The sequence below is a fragment of the Podarcis bocagei genome, assembly GCF_964188305.1.
Source record: "Podarcis bocagei genome assembly, chromosome: 13".
NCBI lineage: Eukaryota > Metazoa > Chordata > Lepidosauria > Squamata > Lacertidae > Podarcis > Podarcis bocagei.
Window position 1 is genome coordinate 17,556,556 of NC_138138.1, and position 24,758 is coordinate 17,581,313.

A 24,758-nucleotide genomic window follows, 5' to 3' on the forward strand; every position below is an offset into this window, starting at 1 on the left:
GCTCCGACAAATGGCTTTTGGCCTTGTTTTCACAGTGACCGTTTCTTGTGTGCTGGCCAAAACGATCACAGTGGTTCTGGCCTTTGTGGCCACCAAACCAGGATCCAGAATGAGGAAGTGGGTAGGGAAAAGACTGGCAAGCGCTATTGTGTTGTCATGTACCATTATCCAAGTGGGCATTTGCACTGTGTGGTTAGGCACCTCTCCCCCATCCCCTGATTCTGACATGAACTCTGTGATGAGGGAAATCATTCTAGGCTGCAATGAAGGGTCAGTTGCCCTGTTTTACTGTGTCCTGGGCTACATGGGCTTTTTGGCCATTATCAGCTTTATTGTGGCCTTTTTTGCCAGGAAACTGCCTGAGAGCTTCAATGAGGCAAAATTCATCACCTTCAGCATGTTCTTGTTTTGTAGTGTTTGGATCTCCTTTGTTCCAGTGTACCTGAGCACCAAGGGGAAATACATGGTGGCTGTGGAGATCTTCTCCATCTTGGCCTCCAGTGCTGGCTTACTTGGTTCCATCTTTGCTCCCAAATGCTACATCATTTTGTTGAGGCCTGATCTGAACAGCAAGGAGCAGTTAATAAAGAGGAAATAGCAACTATAACCTCTCTTTATTTACATCATATAATTATGCTGTATTCTATCTCTTACAAGTGTTATGTGCAATTCTTTTAAATATCCACTATTGGCCTCTTTACAACTATTGGCCACTATTGCCTCCAATCTCTTTTCTCCCTAAGATTCATTTGGAATACTAAGAAGCTATGATGAGTACCACAAAATATTGATGCCTGACATGAACCTTAGATGGTAATTGATTAGGAAGTGGCCAAGGAAAAACAATATATTGAGAGGCAATTAAAAAACAAACAAACAAACAAACAAACAAACAAACAAACATGTCTCATTCCTTTCTAGGTTATTTCCCTATAAGTAAGGTTTCAGTAGAGTTGCTGCTGTCATGATTAACCAGTGCCAGTGATTTCAGTACAGCCACTCCACACTTAATTGGGGGTTATGTTCCGAACATCAATGAACATCTGCTGCTCTTTCTCCATTCGAGATCAAAAATACTGCACCAAAAATAAACACATCTAAAATTTTGGGGGCTGGATCGAGGCTGGAGGCTATGGAAAACTAAAAAAGTCTAATAGGTACCACAAAATATGCAGGCCTGACTAGAACATCCAAGGGTGATTGATTAGAAACTGAATGAGATTCGCCAAGAGAATCTCACCCCATTCTTTAGCCTGTCTTAGTATAAATGTCATTAAAGAGAACAACAGCTACCAGGTTTTAGAAGACATCTGAAGGCAGCCCTGTTTCGGGAAGCTTTTAATGTTTGATGTATTATAGTATTTTAATATTCTTTTGGAAGCCGCCCAGAGTGGCTGGGGAAGCCCAGCCAGATGGGCGGGGTATAAATAACAAATTATTATTATTATTATTATTATTATTATTATTATTATTATTTAATTAATGAACAGATGTTCAGGTGTGAAATTTTAGGTCAGATTAATCATTGCCACAGTCAAGTGAGGCATTTCAGCATTGATAACAGACAGACCCAAATTATTATGGCAGTTTATTCTACACGCCCTTCTGTTGTCCCATAAAGGTACAGAAGCCACTTTGAATGAAACATCACAAACATGGTGTGTGATTTGTTTTGTCATCTGTTTCATTTTCCTGATGTAAAGAGAGCTAGTTATTATCTCATCTGTAATTATTACTCTCATAATTACTAACTGTCTCTTGGATAATGTCTCAATAGATTTCCAGAGAATAAAAGTCAAAGTCTAAACATTAGAATATAAAAACCCTTCTTGTGATTCTATGCAAGGGAGAGGGCAGAGGAAGGGGAAGGATTTCTGCTGTTGTTTATGTTGAGTTGCAAGATAGGATCTTGATCTGTGAATTGGTAGTGTAGTGTGGTTCCTGTCAAGGCGGAATATTGTGCTGAGGATTGTATTGAAACTAAGGGTCATGTTTCACATGGAAGTAAGGGTGTTTGAGGATGAGAAATAATATTTGCCTCAGCATGCTATTGTTTATTGTGCCCCTTCTCTTTCATCTGCCACATTTGGTGTGCAAACGTACCAGGAGTTGCGTCATCAATGATCTGTCCAGAATTCCACATGAATACTACCAACCTGGTGATCTTATTGTTGGCGGCCTTGCTTCTCACCTCTTTTCTGCTTTTGACAAAGAAGACTTCCGAGAAAGGCTAACTACCCATCAACTTCTTAATACCTTGTAAAGACTTCATATGTCAGATAATACAGGAACATTCCTAAGCTCTAACCAGGCTTACTCAGAAGCAAGTGCCACTGGTTTCAGTGGGATGTACTTCCAGGCAGAGGTGGTGGTGGTGGGGAACTATTGCTAAGCTGAAGAATTACCTAGTTAAGATGGAAAGCCCTTCTCTGTTCTGAATATTGAACTTCACCTCAGGAAGCTTAGGCTGAGAGCTCTTAAGAGGTGGGGTTCCAAGACCCCCAGATATTCACATCCAAGTAGGATACTCCTAGTTAAAAATATGTCACAGGTTTGGAAATTATGAGAACCACTCCATTAAGCTAGGCTACCTACTTCTCTGCATTTTGATACACATTTTTAATTGGATCAAATCAGTACCTGTATATAAATGTTTTGTATATTTCTGTGCTTTGTGCTTTAAAAATGCTTTCCATCCTCTGTTGAAGGTCTCTGTTTATGTCAGTGTGTGAGTGTCAAAGTTTGATGCTTTGTGCTCTTAATGTTGTGCAGACCTGTTCAGTTATAGCTGCTTGGTGATAGGAAGACAGGAAGGGGAAAGAGATTCAATTGCATTTAATATTTATAGGCAGGGCCTGGAACAGGTACATTCATTCTGCTTGGCCTTGGGAACAACAGACAGTGATTGGCTGAAGGTTCTGAACAGTGAAGAAATGGCAGTTAGCTGTCAGTTGGGAGAAGTAATGAGTGAGGTGTGAGGCAAAGACAAGAGAAAGCTGAGGTAAAAGTGGACAACTGAGACTTAAATAGTTAGGTACTTATCCCCAGTGTGTCAAGATTTGTTGTAGTGAAGATCAGAACAAGTGAGCTGGTATGTCTTTTAGGCTAGGAAGGTTCCCATTTCTTACCAGAAGAATGCCATAAAAGCAGGTTTCTTAAGAGCTCAACTGTTCAAACAGCCAGAAATACAATTGGCTAAATGCTGAGGTCAGAGGCAGATTGGTTCAGCTGCTAGGTACAATCTGTTAGTGAATTGGGCAAAAGTGGTGGTTCAGGGAATTTGGGCTGATGTAATAATTTTCAGAGACTGGTGTCAGCAACAGCATCTCTTGAATCTTTAGAAAGTGTTGCGTGCAACTTGCAGATCTCTTTAACATGATGCCCTTAAACCAGGAAGAGACTACAACCAGCCCACAAGCCAAGACTAACATTTACCCAAACTTCAGAAGCTTGGTGTAGGCTTCTCACTGCGAGAAGTGAGGTTACAGGGAACCAGGCAGAGGGCCTTCTCGGTGGTGGCACCTGCCCAGTGGAACGTCCTTCCAGAGGATGTCAAGGAAATAAGCAACTATCTTACTTTTAAAAGACATCTGAAGGCAGCCCTGTTTAGGGAAGTTTTCAATGTTTAATGCTGTATTGTGTTTTTAAAGAGTGGCTGGCGAAACCCAGCCAGATGGGTAGGGTATAAATAATAAATTATTATTATTATTAACAGCATCTCTTGAATATTTAGATAGCGTTGTCAAGTATATGTAGGACCCGAAAGTAAGTATCAGTATTCCCTTATTAGAGACAGAGACAGGATTCAAATCAGTTCACATTTAAATGTGAACCTACCAAAATCAGCATGCTCTAAAAAGATAAGAAAACCAAAACACAACTATCATTTGAAATTTATACAATGCATTCTTTTAGGGAAAATTGCTTTGCAGATATGTGTATACTATTGAACTATTTGCAGTAAAATACAGAATAATAATTCTGAAGTCCTTTTTAAAAATTGCATAGCATATTTTCCAAGGGTTCTGAATAAAATTCTCTTCACAGTGTGGTGGCAAGGAACTACCAGCATATACTAGCTTTGGTGTTTGCTGTCAAGGAGATCAATGAGAACCCCAAGATCTTACCTAATATCACCCTAGGATTCCACATCTATGACAGTTACTTCAGTGAAAGGATGATTTACAGGGCCACTCTGAACCTTCCCTCCACACTTGTCCCCAACTACAAGTGCCACACCCAGAAATATCTGATGGCAGCTATTGGGGGACTGGACTTTGATACCTCCCTCCAAATGGCAGATATTTTGGACATTTACAAGATCCCCCAGGTAAGAAACCACCTTGGCGACTTCATACTTATTTACCATCCTATTTTCTATCCAGAAAGGTTTTGTACAGTAGAGAAGGAAGCTGCTATCCTCAAAGCTGCTATCCTCAGAGCTGGGACTCAGACCATCAGGAGGCAGTTGTGCACACATTGTGGCACTTGAGTGGGATTCTGTGCATTAGTGGTTTGATAGATGTGTGGAAAGGAAGTTAAGACACCATGAAATGAGAAGCTGAAATGCAGTGATGAAGAAAAAGGGATGAAATGGAGAAAGAGAGGAAAGTAGCAGTGCAGGAAACCAAGGATTACAAACTCAAGAAGGAAAAATGGGGGGGGGGAGAGGGAAAAAGGAATGCAAGGAAGTGGGCATGCGGGGGTGGCAGAGGATGAGGCAGAAGTTGAGAAGCTCCATGGAGGCAAGATCTGTTGCCCTTCCCAACTTTCTGGAACCTGCCTTCTTAAGGCAACTGGCTTATTTCACCTTCTGTATGGTCAGGCCCTCAATGGACATATGCAGTCTGTCTTCCACATTTACAGATTATGCTTCTTTATTTCCTTCTAGCTCACTTATGGCTCCTTTGCTCCAGAGGATGCTGATCAAAGCCAATCCACTTCCTTCTACAGGATGGTGTCAAATGAAGCCCATCAGTACACTGGGATTGTTGAGTTACTTCTGCACTTTGGTTGGACATGGGTTGGATTGCTTGCTAGTGGAGACAGTGGAGAGAGATTTATTCAGACACTGAAACCTCTGCTCTACCAGAAAGGTATTTGCTTGGCCTTCTCAGAGACAACCCTGAAAACGACATATTTGGCTGAGTACTATGTCATGTATTTCCACTGGGTCCAAATTTATCAAGCTATTATGGAAAGTAAAGCCATGGTGGTGGTTGTCTATGGAGGAACAAGGTCCATGCTTGCCTTGCGATCAATGGTAGCACTAGGTTTACTGGGAAATGTGACCAAAACCTCTGAGGGCAAGGTGTGGATTCTGACAGCACAGCTGGATTTTGCAGCATTAACCTATCAAATGAGCATGGATATGCAAGTCTTTCATGGTTCCCTCTCCTTTACATTTCATTCAAATGTGGTGCAAGGTTTCAAAGCCTTTCTTCAGACACAAAATCCTTTTGAGGAAGACAGAAATGGCTTTGTCAAGCAGTTCTGGGCACAGGTATTTCTCTGTTCATTTCCAAACCCCAGTACAGAGGAGCAGGCCAGTGGAACCTGCACTGGAGAGGAGAAACTGGAAGATCTCCCTTCATCTGCATTTGTGATGAGCATAACTGGCCACAGCTACAGTCTCTATAATGCTGTGTATGCCACAGCACATGCTCTACATGCCATGTTCTTGTCCAGGACCAAATACAGGGCAGCAGTGGAAGGAGGGATGCAGAAGCTTCAGAAATTCCAGCCTTGGCAGGTAATTCTTTTCATGAGATACATTTTATTTGACCTGGGCAGTGATACATAAAACAGTACAGTGGTACCTCAGGTTAAGTACTTAATTCATTCCGGAGGTCTGTACTTAACCTGAAACTGTTCTTAACCTGAAGCACCACTTTAGCTAATGGGGCCTTCTGCTGCCGCCGCGCTGCCAGAGCATGATTTCTGTTCTCATCCTGAAGCAAAGTTCTTAACCCGAGGTAATATTTCTGGGTTAGTCTGTGACCTGAAGCGCATGTAACCCGAGGTAACACTGTACCCTGAAAAAAATCAAGCTTCAATGTAAGACCATATTCTCCCCTTGTGTGCAGAGAAGCTGCTCATTTAGGACTCGCACAGTGAAATATCAGGCCACCTTGCTTACAGCTGTTAAGCAGGAGGACCCAATCCTGCACTATCCTGCTTTTTTGTGAGCAACTTCCTTTGTGTGCATGGCAAAACATGCAGCAACCAGAAGCATTGAAAGACACACTGTAAAACCTTAAAATATGCCCTTTCCAGTGAATTCCAGAAGATCCCACTTCCCTAGCATAAAAATCGATCACATGCTTAGCAGGTCCTACATGGTTTACTTACAAAACTCTTCAAAGTTCAAAGGTTTTTTGGAACACAGCACTCAGAAAAAAGTTGCAGAAGCAGAAGACATAGCTTGGTTACAAAAATGGCAAAAGTTCCTAAACTTTTTATTGGTATAAAAAGTGGTAGTTTCAGACTATATTCTTTTCTGAAAGAAGTGGCTTCTTAAATCCATCTGACTGTAAGGAACAGCTCAGAACTCCACTCAAACCAAATTCACACACAGAGTAAGCAAAACAGAAGGCTTTGTTGCCCATTTACTCCCAAGGTAAGAGGAAGTGACATAGGCCAAGCCTGTCAGGACACTTTAGAGCATTAAACCCTTTATGTATGTATTACAAGACATTTGCATTACTTTAAAGTTACTCTTTTTCTTTCAATGCAGCTCCACCCCTTTCTTAGGAGTGTCTCCTTTAACAACTCTGCTGGGGAAACGGTATCTTTTAGTGCAAACAGGGAAGTAGAAGCTGGCTTTGATATTACCAACCTGGTCACTTTCCCAAATAACTCCTTCATGAGAGTCAAGGTTGGAAGACTGGGTGGGGAGGCTGCTGCAGGCCAGGAATTCACCCTTGACGACAACAGAATGGTGTGGCACAGAAGCTTTCACCAGGTGAGGCTTAATTAATACATCCTTGAGAGATGGGAAAAGAGAATGTTATTCTACTTACAGATCATCAGTCCAGCACATACCTGCCTTTCCAGCCAGATTCGAAACATTTTCCTCTGCACTGCTTAAGAATAATAGAATCTTAGAGTTGGAAGTCATCCGGAAAGTCATGGGGATACAGGAATCTCAATGTAAGATGATCTGGCTGGCTCAGATCAATGCCCAACTAGTGCAGAATATTGCCATTGGCCAGTCTTGTCCAGCATCTGGATATGGCATGTGGCTTTTGGCTTGGGGCTCTTTTTGTCCAAGTGTGTTTCATGAGTCTGTTGGGAAGAAGCAGGTGTTTGCTGCTTGCAGTTCAAATGCATGATGGTTGAGAAGGAAGTAGGGGCTGTGAAGGTTTGTGTGTAGCTATTCTTTGTCACCATGTGTAGAATGAGGAAAGGGACTTCTTAGATCGGAGAAGAATCAGCTCTCCCCAAGATGGCTTGCCTGGCACCTCCCTACATATTTATAGGCACCAGGCGAAAACATTCCCAAGCCATTGGTGAATTAAACTATTTATGGTCTTTCAAACTGGGATGTTACTGTTTCTGTTTGTCATGCTTTCCCTTTTTATGTTTTTATAATGTAAACTGCCCTGTGGCATGGTATAATAAATAAATAACTAAATAAATAAGGTTCTGAAAGTGGCCGGCCAGACGCTTGTGGGAAACCCGCAAAGAGGACATGATCATAAGACCTCTCTCCCCTTTTGTGGTTTCCGATAACTGGTATTCAGCACCATACTGCCTCTGACCATTGAGTAAATGCATACCCTCCACCAAGGATGGTAGCCTTTGATAGGTTTCTCTTCCATTAGTTTTTCCAATCATCTTTTAAAGTCAGCCAAGTTGATGCCCATCAATGTCTCCTGTAGAATTGAATCTCATAGTTTTAGCTATACTGTGTGAAAAGGTGCCCCAATCAATCAAAAATTAACTTCATTTTTTATCTCTGAGTTCTAGTATTATGAGAGAGGGAGAAAAGCTTTTCCTTACCCTCTTCCCCATTATCTACATGAGCAGGTTTCACCCCTTTCTGAGTGTAACCCAAGTTGCCCTCCTGGTTCCAGGAAGGAAAAGATTGAGGGGGAGCCATTCTGCTGCTATGATTGTGTTCCGTGTCCTCAAGGCAAGATTTCATCCCAGAAGGGTAAGAGACATAGGATATATAATCTTCCAACTATATGTCATGTTAGAAGTTGAGGAAAAGGATAAATAAATTATTGGTGATGTGTGCATTTTTGTACATATTGTTTGAATGGAGAACTGCATTACAAATGTTTAGAGAAGTACACATTTTTAAGGGCACCTGTACTTTGGTCAGTGTGTTGGTTCAAGGAGTGCAATGTAGATAGCCTTCTCATTCAAGTGGCATAAAAACCAAATTTCTCCTCCATCCCTGTTGGCACATAGCCCCCACAAAGAAATATGGACCTTCTCCAAAAAAAAAGAAGAAAAAAAAAAGGAATGGTTTGATGCCCATTATCTAATTTTTGTTACAGGTTAAGGTACAGCAGACAATTTTGACCTAAATGCACCAGTGATATGACTGGGCAGGAGACAACTATCTTAATTCAGGCAATAAAAAATAAACATGCATATGGCTGATGCACGATCGCACACCCGGGTGGGGTGGAAAGGGGTCTGCATGGGTGTGCAATGGGGCTGGGAATGGAACCCTTGTCTACAAAGTTCATGGACTGTACTTGTTCTGAACAATAACAATGTGGTTTATGGGAAGTTAGCAAGCCATCACAGGACACCCCACATAACCCAACACAAAGGTTGAGGTGGGATTCTCATGCATCACTTTCAGTTTGGTTACTCTGGAAATATCTGTGATAACTCTAATTTAACCTTAAGTGTTCCATACTCACAACATGTAGCTACTATCCTAACATCTGAAATCTGAATGCATTACTTTCTTTCCAGACATGGAAGATTGCGTTGGGTGCCCCAAAGACCACTATCCAAACATGGAACAATCACAATGCATTCCAAAGACCACCAGCTTCCTGTCTTTTAAAGAGCCTCTGGGGATGAGCTTAGCATTGATTGCTCTTTCTCTTTCTCTCCTCACAGTGGTGGTCCTAGTCATCTTCATTAAACATCGGGACACACCAATTGTTAGAGCAAACAATCGGGACCTCACCTACACTCTCCTCACTTTCCTCCTGCTCTGCTTCCTCTGCCCATTGATCTTCCTCAGCCCTCCAGAAAGAGTGAGCTGCCTGCTCCGACAAACGGCTTTTGGCCTTGTTTTCACAGTGACTATTTCTTGTGTTCTGGCCAAAACTGTCACGGTGGTTCTGGCCTTTGTGGCCACCAAACCAGGATCCAGAATGAGGAAGTGGGTGGGGAAAAGATTTGGAAGTGCCATTGTGATTTCTTGTTCTCTTATTCAAGCTGCCATTTGCACTGTGTGGTTAGGAATCCTTCCCCCATTTCCTGATTCTGACATGCACTCAATGAGGAGAGAAATCATTCTAGTCTGCAACGAAGGTTCAGTTGCCCTGTTTTACTGTGTGCTGGGCTACATGGGCTTTTTGGCCATTATCAGCTTTGTTGTGGCATTTTTTGCCAGGAAACTGCCTGAGAGTTTCAATGAGGCCAAATTTATCACCTTCAGCATGTTCTTGTTTTGTAGTGTTTGGATTTCCTTTGTTCCAGTGTACCTGAGCACCAAGGGGAAATACATGGTGGCTGTGGAGATCTTCTCCATCTTGGCCTCCAGTGCTGGCTTACTGGGCTCCATCTTTGCTCCCAAATGCTACACAATTGTGTTGAGGCCGGATCTGAACAGCAAGGAGCAGTTAATAAAGAGGAAATAATAAATTATCCTATCATCTTTGTGGGGTTTTTCCTACCAAAATATGAGCAATGTAATCTCTCTTTATCCACACCATTCAATTATGTAGTACCAGGCATAGCTCACTTTGGGAGGGAATTGGTAATCAGGCCTCTTGCTTTCCTTCGCTTTACCTGAGAAGCACATTTTAGGTCTGAGCTGGTTTCCTCATACTCAGACCACCTGGTTCTTAGAAGCCTCCCTTGCATTCCTATACCAAGAATTTGGAACTTTCAGCATTGTAAATAAGCCTTGTTTTGCTGCCTGTGTTTTCTGACTGTTGTGTGGGAAAGCACATGAACTTTGCCTTTGAAGAGTTTATAAATATTACCAGTTCTTAACTTAACAAATGTGTGGTCGTATTCTATGCTAAGGGAAGAGGGAGGTCATATTTTAAAGGTCTAGCAAACTATATTTCCCCACTTCAATTTGCTGCATATTTTGTGATTTAAAATCTCGGATGGAAATCTCTCACCAAAGAGTTTGTGCCCCAAACCTGGATCTTGGCATCCAGAGCATTCTCCTTTGTTGATACCTATTTTTCCTTCCTACCAACACAAACCACGTACAAAACTCAGCCCTTTTCACCATTCTTTTGTCTTGGCATAGTTGTCATGAAACTAATGAACTGGTGTTCAGGTGGGAAATTTTGGGAGGTCAGATTAATCATTTGAACCGGTCAGCTTTAATAGGAGATTGGCTAACTGTTCTTCTCTTCCTCATTTCTATTAATTCTGCATCCCCTTTTGTTGTCCCATAAACAGACAGAAACCACTTTGGATGAAAAATCAGAAGCAGGGTGGTTTTTTTGCTCATTTTCTGAGAGCTTGTTATTACCTCACCTGTAATTATCACTCTCAGCATGTCTAAGTCTCCCTTGGATAATGTCTCAGTAGATTTCCAGGGAATACTAACCAATGTCAAAACATGGGTATTATAACCTCTTCCTGCCATTCTTTACAAGGGAGAGGACAGAGGAAGAGGAAGGATTTTCACTTTTCTTTCAATCAACTTGTAAAATAGGATTTTAATTTGTGAATTGTTAGAGAAGTGCTGTTCACGACAAGGCAGAATATTGTACTGAGTGGTTGTTAAGCAAGGTTCATGTGCTGGATGGAAATAAGGGTGTTTGTTGAGAAAGAATATTTGCTTCAGTATGCTGCTGTTTATTGTGCCCCTTCTCTTTCATCTGCTACATTTGGTGTGCAATCAGACCACGAGTTGCACCATCCATGATCTGTCCAGCATTCCAAATGAATACCACCTACCTGGTGATCTTATTGTTGGCGGACTTGCTTCCCACCTCCTTACTGCTTTTGATGAAGAAAACTTCGAAGAGAGGCTAACTATCCATCAACTTCTTAATAACTTGTAAAGAATTCAAATGTCAAGTAATCAGCTGATACTGAAATATCCCTCAGCTCTAACCAGGCCTATTTAGAAGCTAGTTCCACTGATTTCAGTGGAATTTACATCCCGGCAGATGGTGTGGGGGTATTTACAAAGCTGAGGAGTTGGCTTGGAAGAAGGGAGATGCAGATCTGAATGTGTCAGTGAGATGAGAGAGCCTGGTCTTGTTGATGTGTTCTCTCCTCCCCACATCCCACCAAACCTCTTCGAAGTAGAGGTTAACAGATTAAACCTCCCTAGTTTAAGATGGAAAGCCCTTCTCTGTTCATAATGCTCACCTCAGAAAGTCTCATGTGAGGGGTCTTAAAGGCTCACTTCTCCTTTGAGGTGGCACTCAAAGAGCCCCTGGTGTTCTCATCTAAATCAAGCTAGACAATTGTGTTTATAATTTATAGACAGGGCCTGGATCAGATATATTCAGACTTTATTCAGCTGAAGGTAGTGATCAGTGAAGAAATGTCAGTTAACTGTCAGTTGGGAGAAGTTCTGAGGGAGGTGTAAGTTCCAATTGAGCAGTAAAGAACAGGTTTTCTGGGAGGAAAATGGCAGGACTAGGGGAAGTCTGAATGAGCCCTACGTTAAGCTAAAATGCAGCTCAGTTCATACCAGAAGAACACTATAAAAGCAGATTTCTTAAAGGAGCTCAGCTGTCCAAGTAGGCAGGAACATAATCTGAGGAGTTTGCCAGTCAGAGGCAGACTGTACCTAGCTGCTCAACTAATCTGTGTGTGAACTGGACAGGAGGGGAAGGCTTAGGGAAGTTGGTATGAGAAAAAGATTTAGATGCTGGTGTCAGCAAGAATATCTCTTCTATCTTCAAGAAGCCTTGTCAAGTATATGATGTACCCCAAAGTAAACATCAATATTCCATTATTGGAAAGGGGATAATTCTAATCAGTTCATATTCAAATGTGAAACTACAAAAAAGAGATGTTCTAAAAATATATCAGAAATAAAACACAGCCATCATTTGAAATTCACACTTCTCCGAATTGTTCAATGCAGTTCTCCAGCTAAACAATATAAACAAAAATGAATATCTGGAGGTCCCTAAAGTATCCCTTAAAATGCATAGATTAGTGAAAGTGGAATACAAGCGGAATACAATGCATTCCTGTGGGGAAATTCTTCTGCAGATATGCAGATATTAGGGTACAATTTGCACTAAGATACTGAAGATTCATACAGAAGCCCATTTTTAAAGAATAATGCATAGGATATCCCCCAGTGATATAGCATAAAATTCTCATTGCAGTATTGTGCCAAAGAACTACCAGCATATTCTGGCCTTGGTATTTGCTGTCAAGGAGATCAACGAGAACCCCAAGATCTTACCCAATATTACACTGGGATTCCACATCTATGACAATTATTTTGATGAAAGGATGACCTACTGGGCTGCTCTGAACTTTCCCTCGACACTTATACCCAACTACAAGTGCAACATCCAGAGACACCTGGTGGCAGTTATTGGGGGACTGGACTTTGATACCTCCATCTACCTGGCAAACATCTTGGGCATCTACAAAATTCCCCAGGTAAGATGCTGCCTTGGGCATTTCACACTCATTCACCATGATATTTTCTATGCAGAAAGGATTTGTATAGTAGAGAAATACTTGTGAGAGACAAAGGAGAGTGATTCTGCCCTTCAGAAAAAGTGTTCCCAGTGTGCTTTGCACAGTTAAATAGAATGCATAGCATCAAATTGTCAGTGTCTGTGGATGAAGAGAAGGTAATGGGATGGTGGAAGAGTTATCATCTCACCCCACTTCCTTATCCACACACACCTAAAAACATGTATCAAATTCCATTCTGCTGACTGACACCCTCTCACCTTTGCTCCATGGCCTACTGGTTGGAGACGGAAGCTGTTCACTTGCAAAGGTGGAAGCCTGCCAGTCAGGAGTCAGCTGCCCACACATTGTGGCACTCGATGGGGATTCTGTGTCTTAGTGATTTGAGAGAAGAAGGGAAGACGCCATGAAATCAGGAGCTGAAATGCTGCGGTGAAGCAAAGAGAAAGAAACAGGGAGAAGAAAGCAGCAACACAGGAAGGCATAGAGGAAAAAGTGGAGAAAGAAAAGGAGGAGGGAGGAGAGGAAAACAGGTGTGCAGGTAACTGGGCATGCAGGGGTGGCAGAGAAGGAGGTGGAGGCTGAGAAACAGAGTGCAATCTGCCACCCCCCTCCCAGCATTCTGGAACCTGCCTTCTTAAGGCAACTGGCTCATTTTGCCTGCTAGGTGGGAAGGCCCTGGATGCACATACCCAGTCCATTTGCAATAATAGATGATGCTCTTTTATTTCCCTTTAGCTCACTTATGGCTCCTTTGCTCCAGAAGATCCTGGTCAAAGCCAATCTACTTCCTTCTATAGGATGGTGCCCAATGAAGCCCATCAGCACACTGGGATTGTTGAATTACTTCTGCACTTTGGTTGGACATGGGTTGGGTTGCTTGCTGCAGAAAGTGGAGAGAGATTTATTCAGACCCTGAAACCTCTGCTCTCCCAGAAAGGCATTTGCTTGGCCTTTGCAGAAACAAACCTGAAAACGACACATTTGGCTGCATACTATGCCATGTATTTCCAGCTGATCCAAATTTATCAAGCTATTCTGGAAAGTAAAGCCAAGGTGGTGGTTGTCTATGGAGGAACAAAGTCCATGCTTACATTGCGAACAATGGTAGCACTAGGTGAAATGGAAATCGTGACCAAGATATCTGTCGGCAAGGTGTGGATTCTGACAGCACAACTGGATTTCACAGCATTGAGCCATCAAATGAACTGGGATATGCAAGCCTTCCAGGGTTCCCTATCCTTTGCAGTTCATTCAAATGTAGTACAAGGATTCAAATTCTTTCTTGAGACACAAAATCCTTTTGAGGCAAATGGAAATGGCTTTGTCAAGCAGATCTGGGCACAAGTATTTCTCTGTTCATTTCCAAGCTCCAGTACAGAGGAGCAGGCCAGTGGAACCTGTACTGGAGAGGAGAAGCTGGAAGATCTCCCTTCATCTGCATTTGTGATGAGCATGGCTGGCCACAGCTACAGTCTCTATACTGCTGTCTATGCCATAGCACATGCTCTACATGCCATGTTCTTGTCCAGGACCAAATACAGGGCAGCGGTGGAAGGAGGGATGCAGGAGCTTCAGCCTTGGCAGGTAATGCCTATCATGGGATATACTTTATTAGACGTAGGCAGTGATATGTAAAACAGTACCCTGAAAAAATTCAAACTCCACATTCTCCGCTTCTGTGCAGAGAAGCTGCTCATTAAGGACTAGCACAGTGAAGTATCAGACCATCTTGCTTTTAAAAAAACAAAAAAAAATGTTTTTACAAATTCATTCACATGCATAGTATTATTACAGATATTTAAACTTGCACAAGATTCTTCTGAATCTCAAGATTTCCCTCCTCCCCATCATTGATTCTTTAAATAACTTTTTAAATTGCATATTATAAATCCATCTAATTTATCATCCTTCATTGTATCCAAGTCCTATGTATCATTGCAAGAGTTATCTAAAGTCTGCCAATGAGTTCAAGCATTTACAGTGGTCTTTCAAGTACTGCACAATATATATTTGTCCCATTCTTTGTTGAAGTTTTGATCCTCCTGAGTTCTGATTTTCCTGGTTAATCTTGCCATCTCTGCATAGCCCAAGAGTTTCATCTGCCAGTCTGCCCTAGTAGGTATCTTGTCGTCTTTCCATCTCTGGGCAAGAAGCATCCTTGCAGCTGTTGTAGCAGACATAAACTGTCTTTTTAGTTCCTTCGGTATCTCTGTACCTACAATTCCTAACAAAAAGGCTTCTGGTTTTTTTAACAAAAGCTATTTATTTATTTTTTTAAAAAAATATTTTATTCAATTTTCAAACATAGAATAGAAAATCACATAGCAAACACACAAAATCCCCTCACCAAAGAAATAACAAACGAAAAAGCATACAATTACACCAACAAACAATATAAAAAAAAGAAAAAAGCACAACTGTTCATAACTTTTTTTTGTGTGTAACTAACTGGACTTCCTCACATCTCCCTACCCTGCATTCTCTGTAATAAAAATGCCAGCAAATTATTACCTTGTTTCATTTCTTATTTTATACCTCTCAAATGTTATATTTCTAGACTTAAAGTAATTTTTATCAATTAGTTGTAACTTAGATTAAACATAATATTACTTTAAGTTTCGACCTTTTCTTACATATCACTTAATTTTCTATATCTTTCAGTCGAGTTACTGGAACCATATTTTTCTGGATCGTGCAATTTCTTAACATTCATACAATTTATACTGTTTTTGTAGATAGTCCTTAAACTTTTTCCAATCCTCTTCCATTGTTTCTTCTCCCAAATCTCGGATTCTGCCAGTCATTTCGGCCAGTTCCATATAGTCCATCAGTTGCGTCTGCCACTCTTCCAGTGTGGGCAAATCTTGTGTCTTCCAATGTTTTGCAATGAGTATTCTTGCTGCTGTAGTTGCGTACATAAAAAAAAGTTCTGTCCTTCTTTAACACTTTCTGGCCGACAATGCCCAAGAGGAAGGCCTCTGGTTTCTTAGTAAAGGTATATTTAAATACATTTTTTAGCTCATTGTAGATCATTTCCCAGAAGGCCTTCGCTCTTGGACAAGTCCACCAGAGGTGAAAGAATGTCCCTTCAGCCACCTTACATTTCCAACATTTGTTATCAGACAGGTGATATATTTTTGCAAGCTTGACTGGGGTCATGTACCACCTATATATTAACAAAAGCTATTTAAAACCTTTTTAAAAAAATTCATTGTATATCATTTCCCAAAATTCCTTTACCACTTTACAATTCCACCACATATGATAAAAGGTGCCTTCCTTTTCCTTACATTTCCAACAAACATTTGAACTTGTCCTATACATTTTTGCTCATTTCCTCTGAGAATAAATCATTTACATATAATTTTCTTTTAAAGTATAACACCCCGCAAATTTCAAATCCCCTCTCCATAGTTTTTTCCATGCTGCGAACTGTATATTATACCCAAAGTTTATTGCCCATTGAATCATAACCGATTTAACTTCTTCATCTTTAGTAAACCATTCCAATAACAATTTATACATTTTAGAAAATAATTTCACATTATTTTCCAACCATTCTTTCCCAAACCTTGATAGTTTAATAGTGAAACCTTTTCTTTTATCTATTTTAAAGACATCATTCAGCTGGTGATACTGTAACCAATCTCTTATGTCCTCATTTTTTTTTCCAATTTCAGCTGGTGTTCCTCCTCTACTAATAACTCCCAATATGTTGCCCAGCCTTTTCTCATATTCAATTTCTTCACAGAGATCTCTTCTAATGGGGAGAACCACAATGGTGTTTTCTGTTCTAGCCAATTTTTATATTTATCCCATACCATATATAATTACTTTCTTATTTCATAGTTCAGGAATCCTCTGTGTACCTTAACTTTTTCATACCATAGATTCACATGCCAACCAAATCTGTTAGCATAACCCTCCAAATCCAAAATATCTGTATTTTGTAATGTTATCCATTCCCAAAACCAGCAAAGGCAGGACGCCTCATATTATATTCTTAAATCTGGAAGGGAAAAGCCACCTCTATCTTTAGAGTCTTTTAATAGTTTATGTTTTATTATTGGATTCTCCCCCCTGCCAGATAAATTTTGAAATATCTCTTTGCCATTCCTTAAAGCGCCCTGCCCCACTGATCACAGGAATTGATTGAAACAAAAACGTTATTGGCAATACGTTCTTTTTTATCACAGATGTCCTCCCCCAAAATGATAGATTCATGCTTTATTTCCCACCAATATTCCTTTTACTTCTTCATCTGATCTTATATTTTGTGCCAGTGTCTCTAGTACTAAAATAAACAGTAATGGCAACAGGGGACATCCCTGTCTTGTTCCTTTCATTATTTTACATCCTCCATTATTACATTATTCACAATCAGCTTTGCCTGTTGTTCTGAATAAATTGCATCATTTCCTCTATAAAATGTCTCTCCAAAACCCATCATTTCTAATGTCCCCCCCCCCCATAAAAGTCCAGGAAACATTGTCAAAGGCCTTCTTTTGCATCTATAAATATTAATGCTGTGTGCTTATCATTCCTTTTTTTTAATGAAATTTTTATTGGGTTTTCCGCTTTTATAAAGACAATACAAACACAACAATAACACAAAACACAAACATGTATAAATTCAGCAGATCCTCTTCTCATAACCTTGTTCCCGGACTTCCCCCCACCCCCCCCTCGTGCATCCCAATTCCCAAGATTATATCAGCAAGTTGGTATTTCTCCTCTTAACCATCTTATTCATTTTGTTGCCTCTTTTCTAATAGAAAAATTTGATTTTCCTAAGTTGGACTTAAGTTCTCTTCCATCGATTTTTCATTTTGTCTTGAATAAAAGTCATATTGACCAAACATGAAAGTCTTAAGAGTTTTTAAGAATCTCCTCTTCCCTCCCTCCCATCCCCGGTTTTTGTCCCTTCCCAATAAAAATCCAAAGTCAAGATTCTCAGCCTGGGTTCCTCACGTCCGAGGCTTTCAAGTCCCTTTCAGTCCCTCTCCGCCGGTCTCGTTGGTAGTCCTTTATGTCAGTCGTCGAGTCTGGAAACAGATCTTTCACCATCAAAACATATTCTCTTCCCAAAAGGAGATTTGAAAGCAACTGCTGGAGTATTTCCACAAAGCCTGTATCCTCAAAGTCAAAGTCCAAACGGAGGCCCCAATCATATTTCTTTATTTTAAGTTCCTGTACATATTGTCCCAGAACCTCCTCCTTCTTCTTCTGCATCTTTCGCAGACTTGTGGTAGATGTGTTCCCAGAGTCTCCTTGCTTATGTTCCACAGATGTCAGCTTTTGATTGTTGCTTCCCAAGGTTACTTTCTCTTTTTCTTGTTTAGTCTCTTCCACCTCTGTAGACATTGTTTCCCATTCAGCTGTGGATTCTTTCTCATTCAAGTCCTCAATACAAACAGCAGAGTTGCCTGTTCCCAAGGTCATAATGTTAAGTTGTTTATTCATGGCTAAGCTCTGCTCTTGTAAGGTTCCCACCAATTGAAACATCCTTTCGATTTCCACTAGTAACTTTCCATCCACAGCCATTGTATCCATTGTAGTTTCACAGAATTCCCCCTAGAGGGAATCTGGTTACTTATTAGTCTTTTCTCCAACAGTCCTTTAGCTTGTTATTGTTACTTTGTTTCCAACAATTTTAACTCAATTATAACTCGTCTTAATCCAGAGGGATCTTAAATAGTGATTTTTCCGCTTTAAACTGCCCGTTTGACAGCTTTGACAGCTGTCAAACTCCGCAGCTCTTACATAGGCACGAAGGCAGGACGTTCCCGAGCCCGGGAGGGGGGATTGTTCAAAACATAAAGAGGGTCTCCAAAACTCCACTCTCCAGCACAAAATTTCCTTTAACTAAATCTTGGAAGTTAGTGTCCTTTTTAACTCACCCCACCAAGGGTAGGCTCTCCAGCTTAGCTCTTATGTCGTTGCTTAGATCGTCTGCAGGGGGGGGGGTGCGGACTTCCTTTTAGCACACCCCCCGGTCGTCTCCAATTCAGGGAAGAATTTTTAAAGTCCCAATCCGTCTTACTCACGGGTAATTCTTTCAGTCCAAATTTTCAAGGAAGCAAGTCAGCGCTCTTCAGCCATGGCACACGGCTTCGCTCCGCTGGGGTAGCGGTTTACTCTCAGCACCACGCCACTCTCCGTATCCTCTCCGTAGCCTTTAAAAAGGCTCTTCGTGAATCGGGGAGGGCGCTCAAGGTGCCCACCGAGTCACCAGGTCCTCAGGCATCCGCGCCTGAGGTTTTTGAGGGTCCCCGCGTCGCCGTCGCGGCAGGACCCGTCCCCAGCGGAGCCGATTCCCTCCGGAGCTCGGAGGGAATCCGCCATTAGCTGTCCGCGCCAACCCGGAAGTCCCGCTTATCATTCCTGGCCTCCAAATATTCTATTAAATCAATTATATTTCTCATGTTATCCTTCATCTGCCAACCAAAAAGAATGCCGGCTTAATCTTGATGGATGAAATCCTTTAAAATCCTTTTCATTCTATTTGCCAAAATATTGGCAAATAGTTTGTAGTCATTATTTCATAAAGAGATTGGCCTGCAATTTTTAACTGACAATAAATCTGTATATTTTTTCGGAATCAATGTAATATATGCCTATTTCTGAGATTCTGGCAGTTTCTCTGTATTTAATATTCCATTCATTATATCCTTAAGTGGTTGTGCCAGAAAATCCTGTACTGTATTGGCCCGAATATAAGCTGCACCCAAATAGAAGCTGCACCTTTAAGATTAGAGGGGGGGGGGAGAGAAAAAGAAAAAATACCTGAATATAAGCCGCTTCATTCCTCGCTGCTCCTGGCTGCATACTGGGGGCGGGGGGGGGGCTGATCTGCATTGCTGGCAGCCTTATGCCTTCCCGGCCTTGGGGGAGAAGATGTGGGACTATGCACGGGGCAGGCACTGCTTTGCCATGCTCCTGGCACTGTTTGCCCAATGCTCCAGGCTACATATCATAAGGTTGCGAATATAAGCCACACATTAACTTTTCACGATCTGAGTATGGGAAAAAGGTGGAGCTTATATTCAGGCCAATACGGCAATTTCTTATAATACTTAGCTGATAGTCCATCCGGTCTTGGCGATTTATCAGCTTTAGTCTGGCCTATTCCCTGTTGCATCTCCATCATTGTTACTGGTGCATTCAAAGAACTGATCTTCTCCTTCGGAATTTTTGGTCAGTTGTTCTGCTTTAAATAACCTATTTTTCCTCTGTGTTCATCACCGGCTCAATATAGCTCTGTGTAATAACAAACTGTTTCCTTATATCTTTTGGATTGTCTACTATTTTCCATTCTACTTTCAGTTTATTTATTAAATGTTCACTCTCTTTTTTTTTTAACTGCCATGCCAGCAATTTCCCTGGTTTGGGTTATGGTCCAAAAGTGTTCAAAGTTGTATCTCTGTTTTTTCCCCCTTAAATCCATGTGGCTGTAGGGAGCAGGTCAGAACTCCACACACACCAAATTCACATTTAGAGTGAGCAGAACAAATGGCTTTTTTACCCATTTCCTCCCAAGGTAAGAGGAAGTGATATAGGCCAAGCCTGTCAGGACACCTTACTCTACAGCATTAAACCCTTTATGTATGTATTACAAGACATTTGCATTACTTCAAAGTTTCTCTTTTTATTTCAATGCAGCTCCACCCCTTTCTTAGGAGTGTCTCCTTTAACAACTCTGCTGGGGAAACGGTATCTTTTAGTGTGAACAGGGAAGTAGAAGCTGGCTTTGATATTACCAACCTGGTCACTTTCCCAAATAACTCCTTCATGAGAGTCAAGGTTGGAAGGGTAGGTGGGGAGGCTGCTGCAGGCCAGGAATTCACCCTTGACGACAACAGAATGGTTTGGCACAGAAGCTTTCACCAGGTGAGGCATAATTCCTACAGCTATGAGAGATAGGAAAAGAGAATGTTATTCTACTTACAGATCATCAGTCCAGCACATACCTGCCCTTCCAGCCAGATTCTAAACATTTTCCTCTGCACTGCTTAAGAATAATAGGATCATAGAGTTGGAAGACATCCTGAAGCTCATGTTGTCCGGGATACAGGAATCTCAACATAAGATGATCTTGCTGGCTCAGATCAATGCCCAACTAGTGCAGAATAATGCCATTGGCCAATCTTGTCCAGCATCTGGATATGGCATGTGGCTTTTGGCTTGGGGCTCTTTTCGTCCAAGTGTGTTTCATGAGTCTCTTGGGAAGAAGATGCAGGTGTTTGCTGCTTGCAGTTCAAATGCATGATGGTTGAGAAGGAAGTAGGGGCTGTGAAGGTTTGTGGGTAGCTATTCTTTGTCACCACGTGTAGAATGAGGAAAGGGGCTTCTTAGATCGGAGAAGAATCAGCCCTCCCCAAGAAGGCTTGCCTGGCACCTCCCTACATATCTATAGGCACCAGGCAAAAACATTCCCAAGCCATTGGTGACTTAAACTATTTATGGTCTTTCAAACTGGGATGTTACTGTTTCTGTTTGTCATGCTTTTCCTTTTTATGTTTTTATAATGTAAACTGCCCTGTGGCATGGTTAAATAAATAAATAAATAAATAAATAAATAAATAAGGTTCTGAAAGTGGCCAACCAGACACTTGTAGGACATGATCATAAGACCTCTCTCCCCTTTTGTGGTTTCTGACAACTGGTATTCAGCACCATACTGCCTCTGACCATTGAGTAAAAGCAGTCCCTCCACCAAGGGGTGGTGGTCTCCGATAGGCTTCTATTTCATTAGTTTTTCCAATCATCTTTTAAAGTCAGCCAAGTTGATGCCCATCAATGTCTCCTGTAGAATTGGATCTCATAGTTTTAGCTATACTGCGTGAAAAAGTTCCCCAATCAAATTAGATATCTCTGAGTTCTAGTGTTATGAGAGAGGGAGAAAAAGCTTTTCCTTACCCTCTTCCCCATTATTTACATGAGCAGGTTTCGCCCCTTTCAGTATGTAACCCAAGTTGTCCCGCTGGTTCCAGGAAGGAAAAGAAGGAGGGGGAGCCATTCTGCTGCTATGATTGTGTTCCGTGTCCTCAAGGCAAGATTTCATCCCAGAAGGGTAAGAGACACAGGATATATAATTTTCAAACCGTATGTCATGTTAGAAGTTGAGGAAAAGGATAAATAATTTAGTGGTGAAGTGTGCATTTTGTACATATTGTTTAGAGAAGTACACATTTTTAAGGGAATCTGTACTTTGTTCAGTGTGTTGGTTCAAGTAGGGCAATGTAGCCTTCTCATTCAAGTGGCCAATTTCTCCTCCATACCTATTGACAGATAGCCCCCACAAAGGAATATGGACCATCTCCTAAAAAGAATTGGTTTGTGACCCATGATCTAATCTTTGTTACAAGCTAAAATACAGCAGGGAATTTTGAACTAAATGCACCAGGGATATGACTTCGTATGAGACACCTTCTTTAATTCAGGCAATAGCAAATAAACATGTCTATGAATGTTGCATGATCGTACACCCAGGCGCGGTGGAATGCGTTCAACCTAGTATGTGGGGGTGGAATGGGGCTGGGAATGGAACTCCTGTGTAAAATGGTCATGGACTGTACCTGTTCTGAACAATAACAATGTGGTTTATGTTACAGATAGGTAGCCGTGTTGGTCTGCCATAGTCAAAAAAATAAATAAAAATAATTCTTCCAGTAGCACCTTAAAGACCAACTAAGTTAGTTCTTGGTATGAGCTTTCGTGTGCATGTATCTGAAGAAGTGTGCATGCACATGAAAGCTCATACCAAGAACTAACTTAGTTGGTCTTTAAGGTGCTACTGGAAGAATTTTTTTTATTTTGAATGTGGTTTATGTAGAGTTACCAAGCCATCACAGTACACCCCACATAACCCAACACAAAGGTTGAGGTGGGATTCAGATGCATCACTTTCAATCTGGTTACTCTGGAAATATCTGTGATAACTACAATTTAACCTTAAGTGTTCCATACAGCACGTTGTTACTATCCTAACATCTGAAATCTGAACGCATTACATTCTTTCCAGACATGGAAGATTGCGTTGGGTGCCCCAAAGACCACTATCCAAACATGGAACAATCGCAATGCATTCCAAAGACCATCAGCTTCCTGTCCGTTAAGGAGCCTCTGGGGATGAGCTTAGCATTGTTTGCTCTTTCTCTCTCTATCCTCACAGTGGTGGTCCTTGTCATCTTCATTAAACATCAGGACACACCCATTGTCAGAGCAAACAATCGGGACCTCACCTACACCCTCCTCACTTTCCTCCTGCTCTGCTTCCTCTGCCCATTGATCTTCCTCAGCCCTCCAGAAAGCGTGAGCTGCCTGCTCCGACAAATGGCTTTTGGCCTTGTTTTCACAGTGACCGTTTCTTGTGTTCTGGCCAAAACAATCACGGTGGTTCTGGCCTTTGTGGCCACCAAACCAGGATCCAGAATGAGGAAGTGGGTGGGGAAAAGACTGGCAAGCGCCATTGTGTTTTCTTGTTTCCTTATCCAAGCAGGTATTTGCAGTGTGTGGTTAGGAATCTTTCCCCCATTTCCTGATTCTGACATGCACTCAATGATGAGAGAAATCATTCTAGGCTGCAACGAAGGGTCAGTTGCCCTGTTTTACTGTGTCCTGGGCTACATGGGGTTCCTGGCCATTATCAGCTTTGTTGTGGCATTTTTTGCCAGGAAACTGCCTGAGAGCTTCAATGAGGCCAAATTCATCACCTTCAGCATGTTCTTGTTTTGTAGTGTTTGGATCTCGTTTGTTCCAGTGTACCTGAGCACCAAGGGGAAATACATGGTGGCTGTGGAGATCTTCTCCATCTTGGCCTCCAGTGCTGGGATACTAGGCTCCATCTTTGCTCCCAAATGCTACATAATTGTGTTGAGGCCTGATCTGAACAGCAAGGATCAGTTAATAAAGAGGAAATAGTAAATTATACCATCATCTTTTGGTTTCTTGCCACCAAACTATGAGCAATATAATCTCTCTTTATCCACATCATTAAATTATGTTGTATTCTCTGTGTTGCAATTGTTACGTGCAATTTCTTTTAAAAATCCCCTGGGGTCTCTTTGAGACAGGGGTCCCTGATCTTGTTTTAGCCCTAAGGTTTATTTGGAAAACTAAAAAACTGTCATGAGTAACACAGAATATTGATGCCTAACTAGAACTTCAGAGGGTGATGGATTACAAACTGAACATGAAAAAGCAATACACTGAGAGAAAACTTTTATATAGGTCTTGTTGCTTTCTAGCTTATTTTTCCTGTGGGTAAGGTTTCAGTAGAGTTGCTACTGTCATGATTAACCAGTCTCAGATATTTCAGTACAGCGAGTCCCCACTTACTTTGGATTATTATCCAGTGCCCCCTCCCACATAAATGAAGATTTGATTAGTGGGGAGCACCCTCTAAACCCTTTGAATGTCTTCTCTACTGCTCTCTCTCCATTCCAGATCTAATATACTGCACCTAAAATACCCATGTGGAATTTTGGCGGCTGACTGGAGGATGTGTGGAAAAGTTGCTGCTTCTGTGCTCTTCTATGCACATTAGCTGTCAGGTGGGGGGGGGCTGAGCAGCATAAACATCCCCCTGCTGCACCTCCATTCTCTTCTCTGCCCTCACAAGCCATGAGAACTCTCAAGCTCTCTCGATCCATTTCTGGGTATTAATTATTTAATTATTATTCGTGTTCAGTGGGGGATGCCTGTGGTTATGGGCAATATATTCTAGACCATTCCTGGTGAGTTTTTTTTTTTAAACTTAAAATTCAATGGATGACAATTGTGGTATTTTTAATGGTCTTATTGTTATAAGATGGGGCAGAATGGTTCTGAATGAATATTTTGGAATAAAAGTATATTGAACACGAGTGAGATTAAGCTCAGTTTTATTAGAAAATATAATACCACCACAC

The 24,758-nt window shown here is 41.4% G+C and overlaps 2 protein-coding genes and 1 long non-coding RNA gene across 3 annotated transcripts in view; 2 read left to right on the forward strand and 1 right to left on the reverse strand.

The window, feature by feature from the left end:
* The window catches only part of LOC308570947 (uncharacterized protein), a 114,887-nt gene that overhangs the window by 35,520 nt on the left and 54,609 nt on the right, over nt 1-24,758 (forward strand). The window contains exon 7 of the mRNA XM_081166007.1: nt 6,737-6,964. Coding sequence (XP_081022133.1) covers nt 6,737-6,964 — 228 coding nt within the window. The remainder of the gene's footprint in view (nt 1-6,736; nt 6,965-24,758) is intronic.
* On the reverse strand, nt 4,337-12,525 carry LOC308571452. The gene is made up of 3 exons (XR_014001448.1): nt 11,545-12,525; nt 6,839-6,985; nt 4,337-5,036 (listed from the first exon to the last, which is right to left on the reverse strand). It is a non-coding gene; the product is annotated as an uncharacterized lncRNA (long non-coding RNA).
* Nucleotides 9,998-23,834, forward strand: LOC308571368 (vomeronasal type-2 receptor 26-like). Its single transcript, XM_081167021.1, has 5 exons — nt 9,998-11,227; nt 12,522-12,804; nt 20,509-20,736; nt 21,793-21,919; nt 22,871-23,834. The coding sequence occupies exons 1-5, from the start codon at nt 11,013-11,015 to the stop codon at nt 23,767-23,769; spliced, it is 1,752 nt and encodes a 583-aa protein (XP_081023147.1). The 5' UTR covers nt 9,998-11,012; the 3' UTR covers nt 23,770-23,834.

What these genes read in the sequence shown, in the direction of transcription:
- LOC308571368 (XM_081167021.1), top strand. Translation starts at nt 11,013, where the DNA reads ATGCTGCTGTTTATTGTGCCCCTTCTCTTTCATCTGCTACATTTGGTG. An exon ending in GGCACAGAAGCTTTCACCAG is followed by an intron (nt 20,737 to 21,792) that starts GTGAGGCATAAT and finishes TTACATGAGCAG; the next exon opens with GTTTCGCCCCTTTCAGTATG. An exon ending in CAAGATTTCATCCCAGAAGG is followed by an intron (nt 21,920 to 22,870) that starts GTAAGAGACACA and finishes CATTCTTTCCAG; the next exon opens with ACATGGAAGATTGCGTTGGG.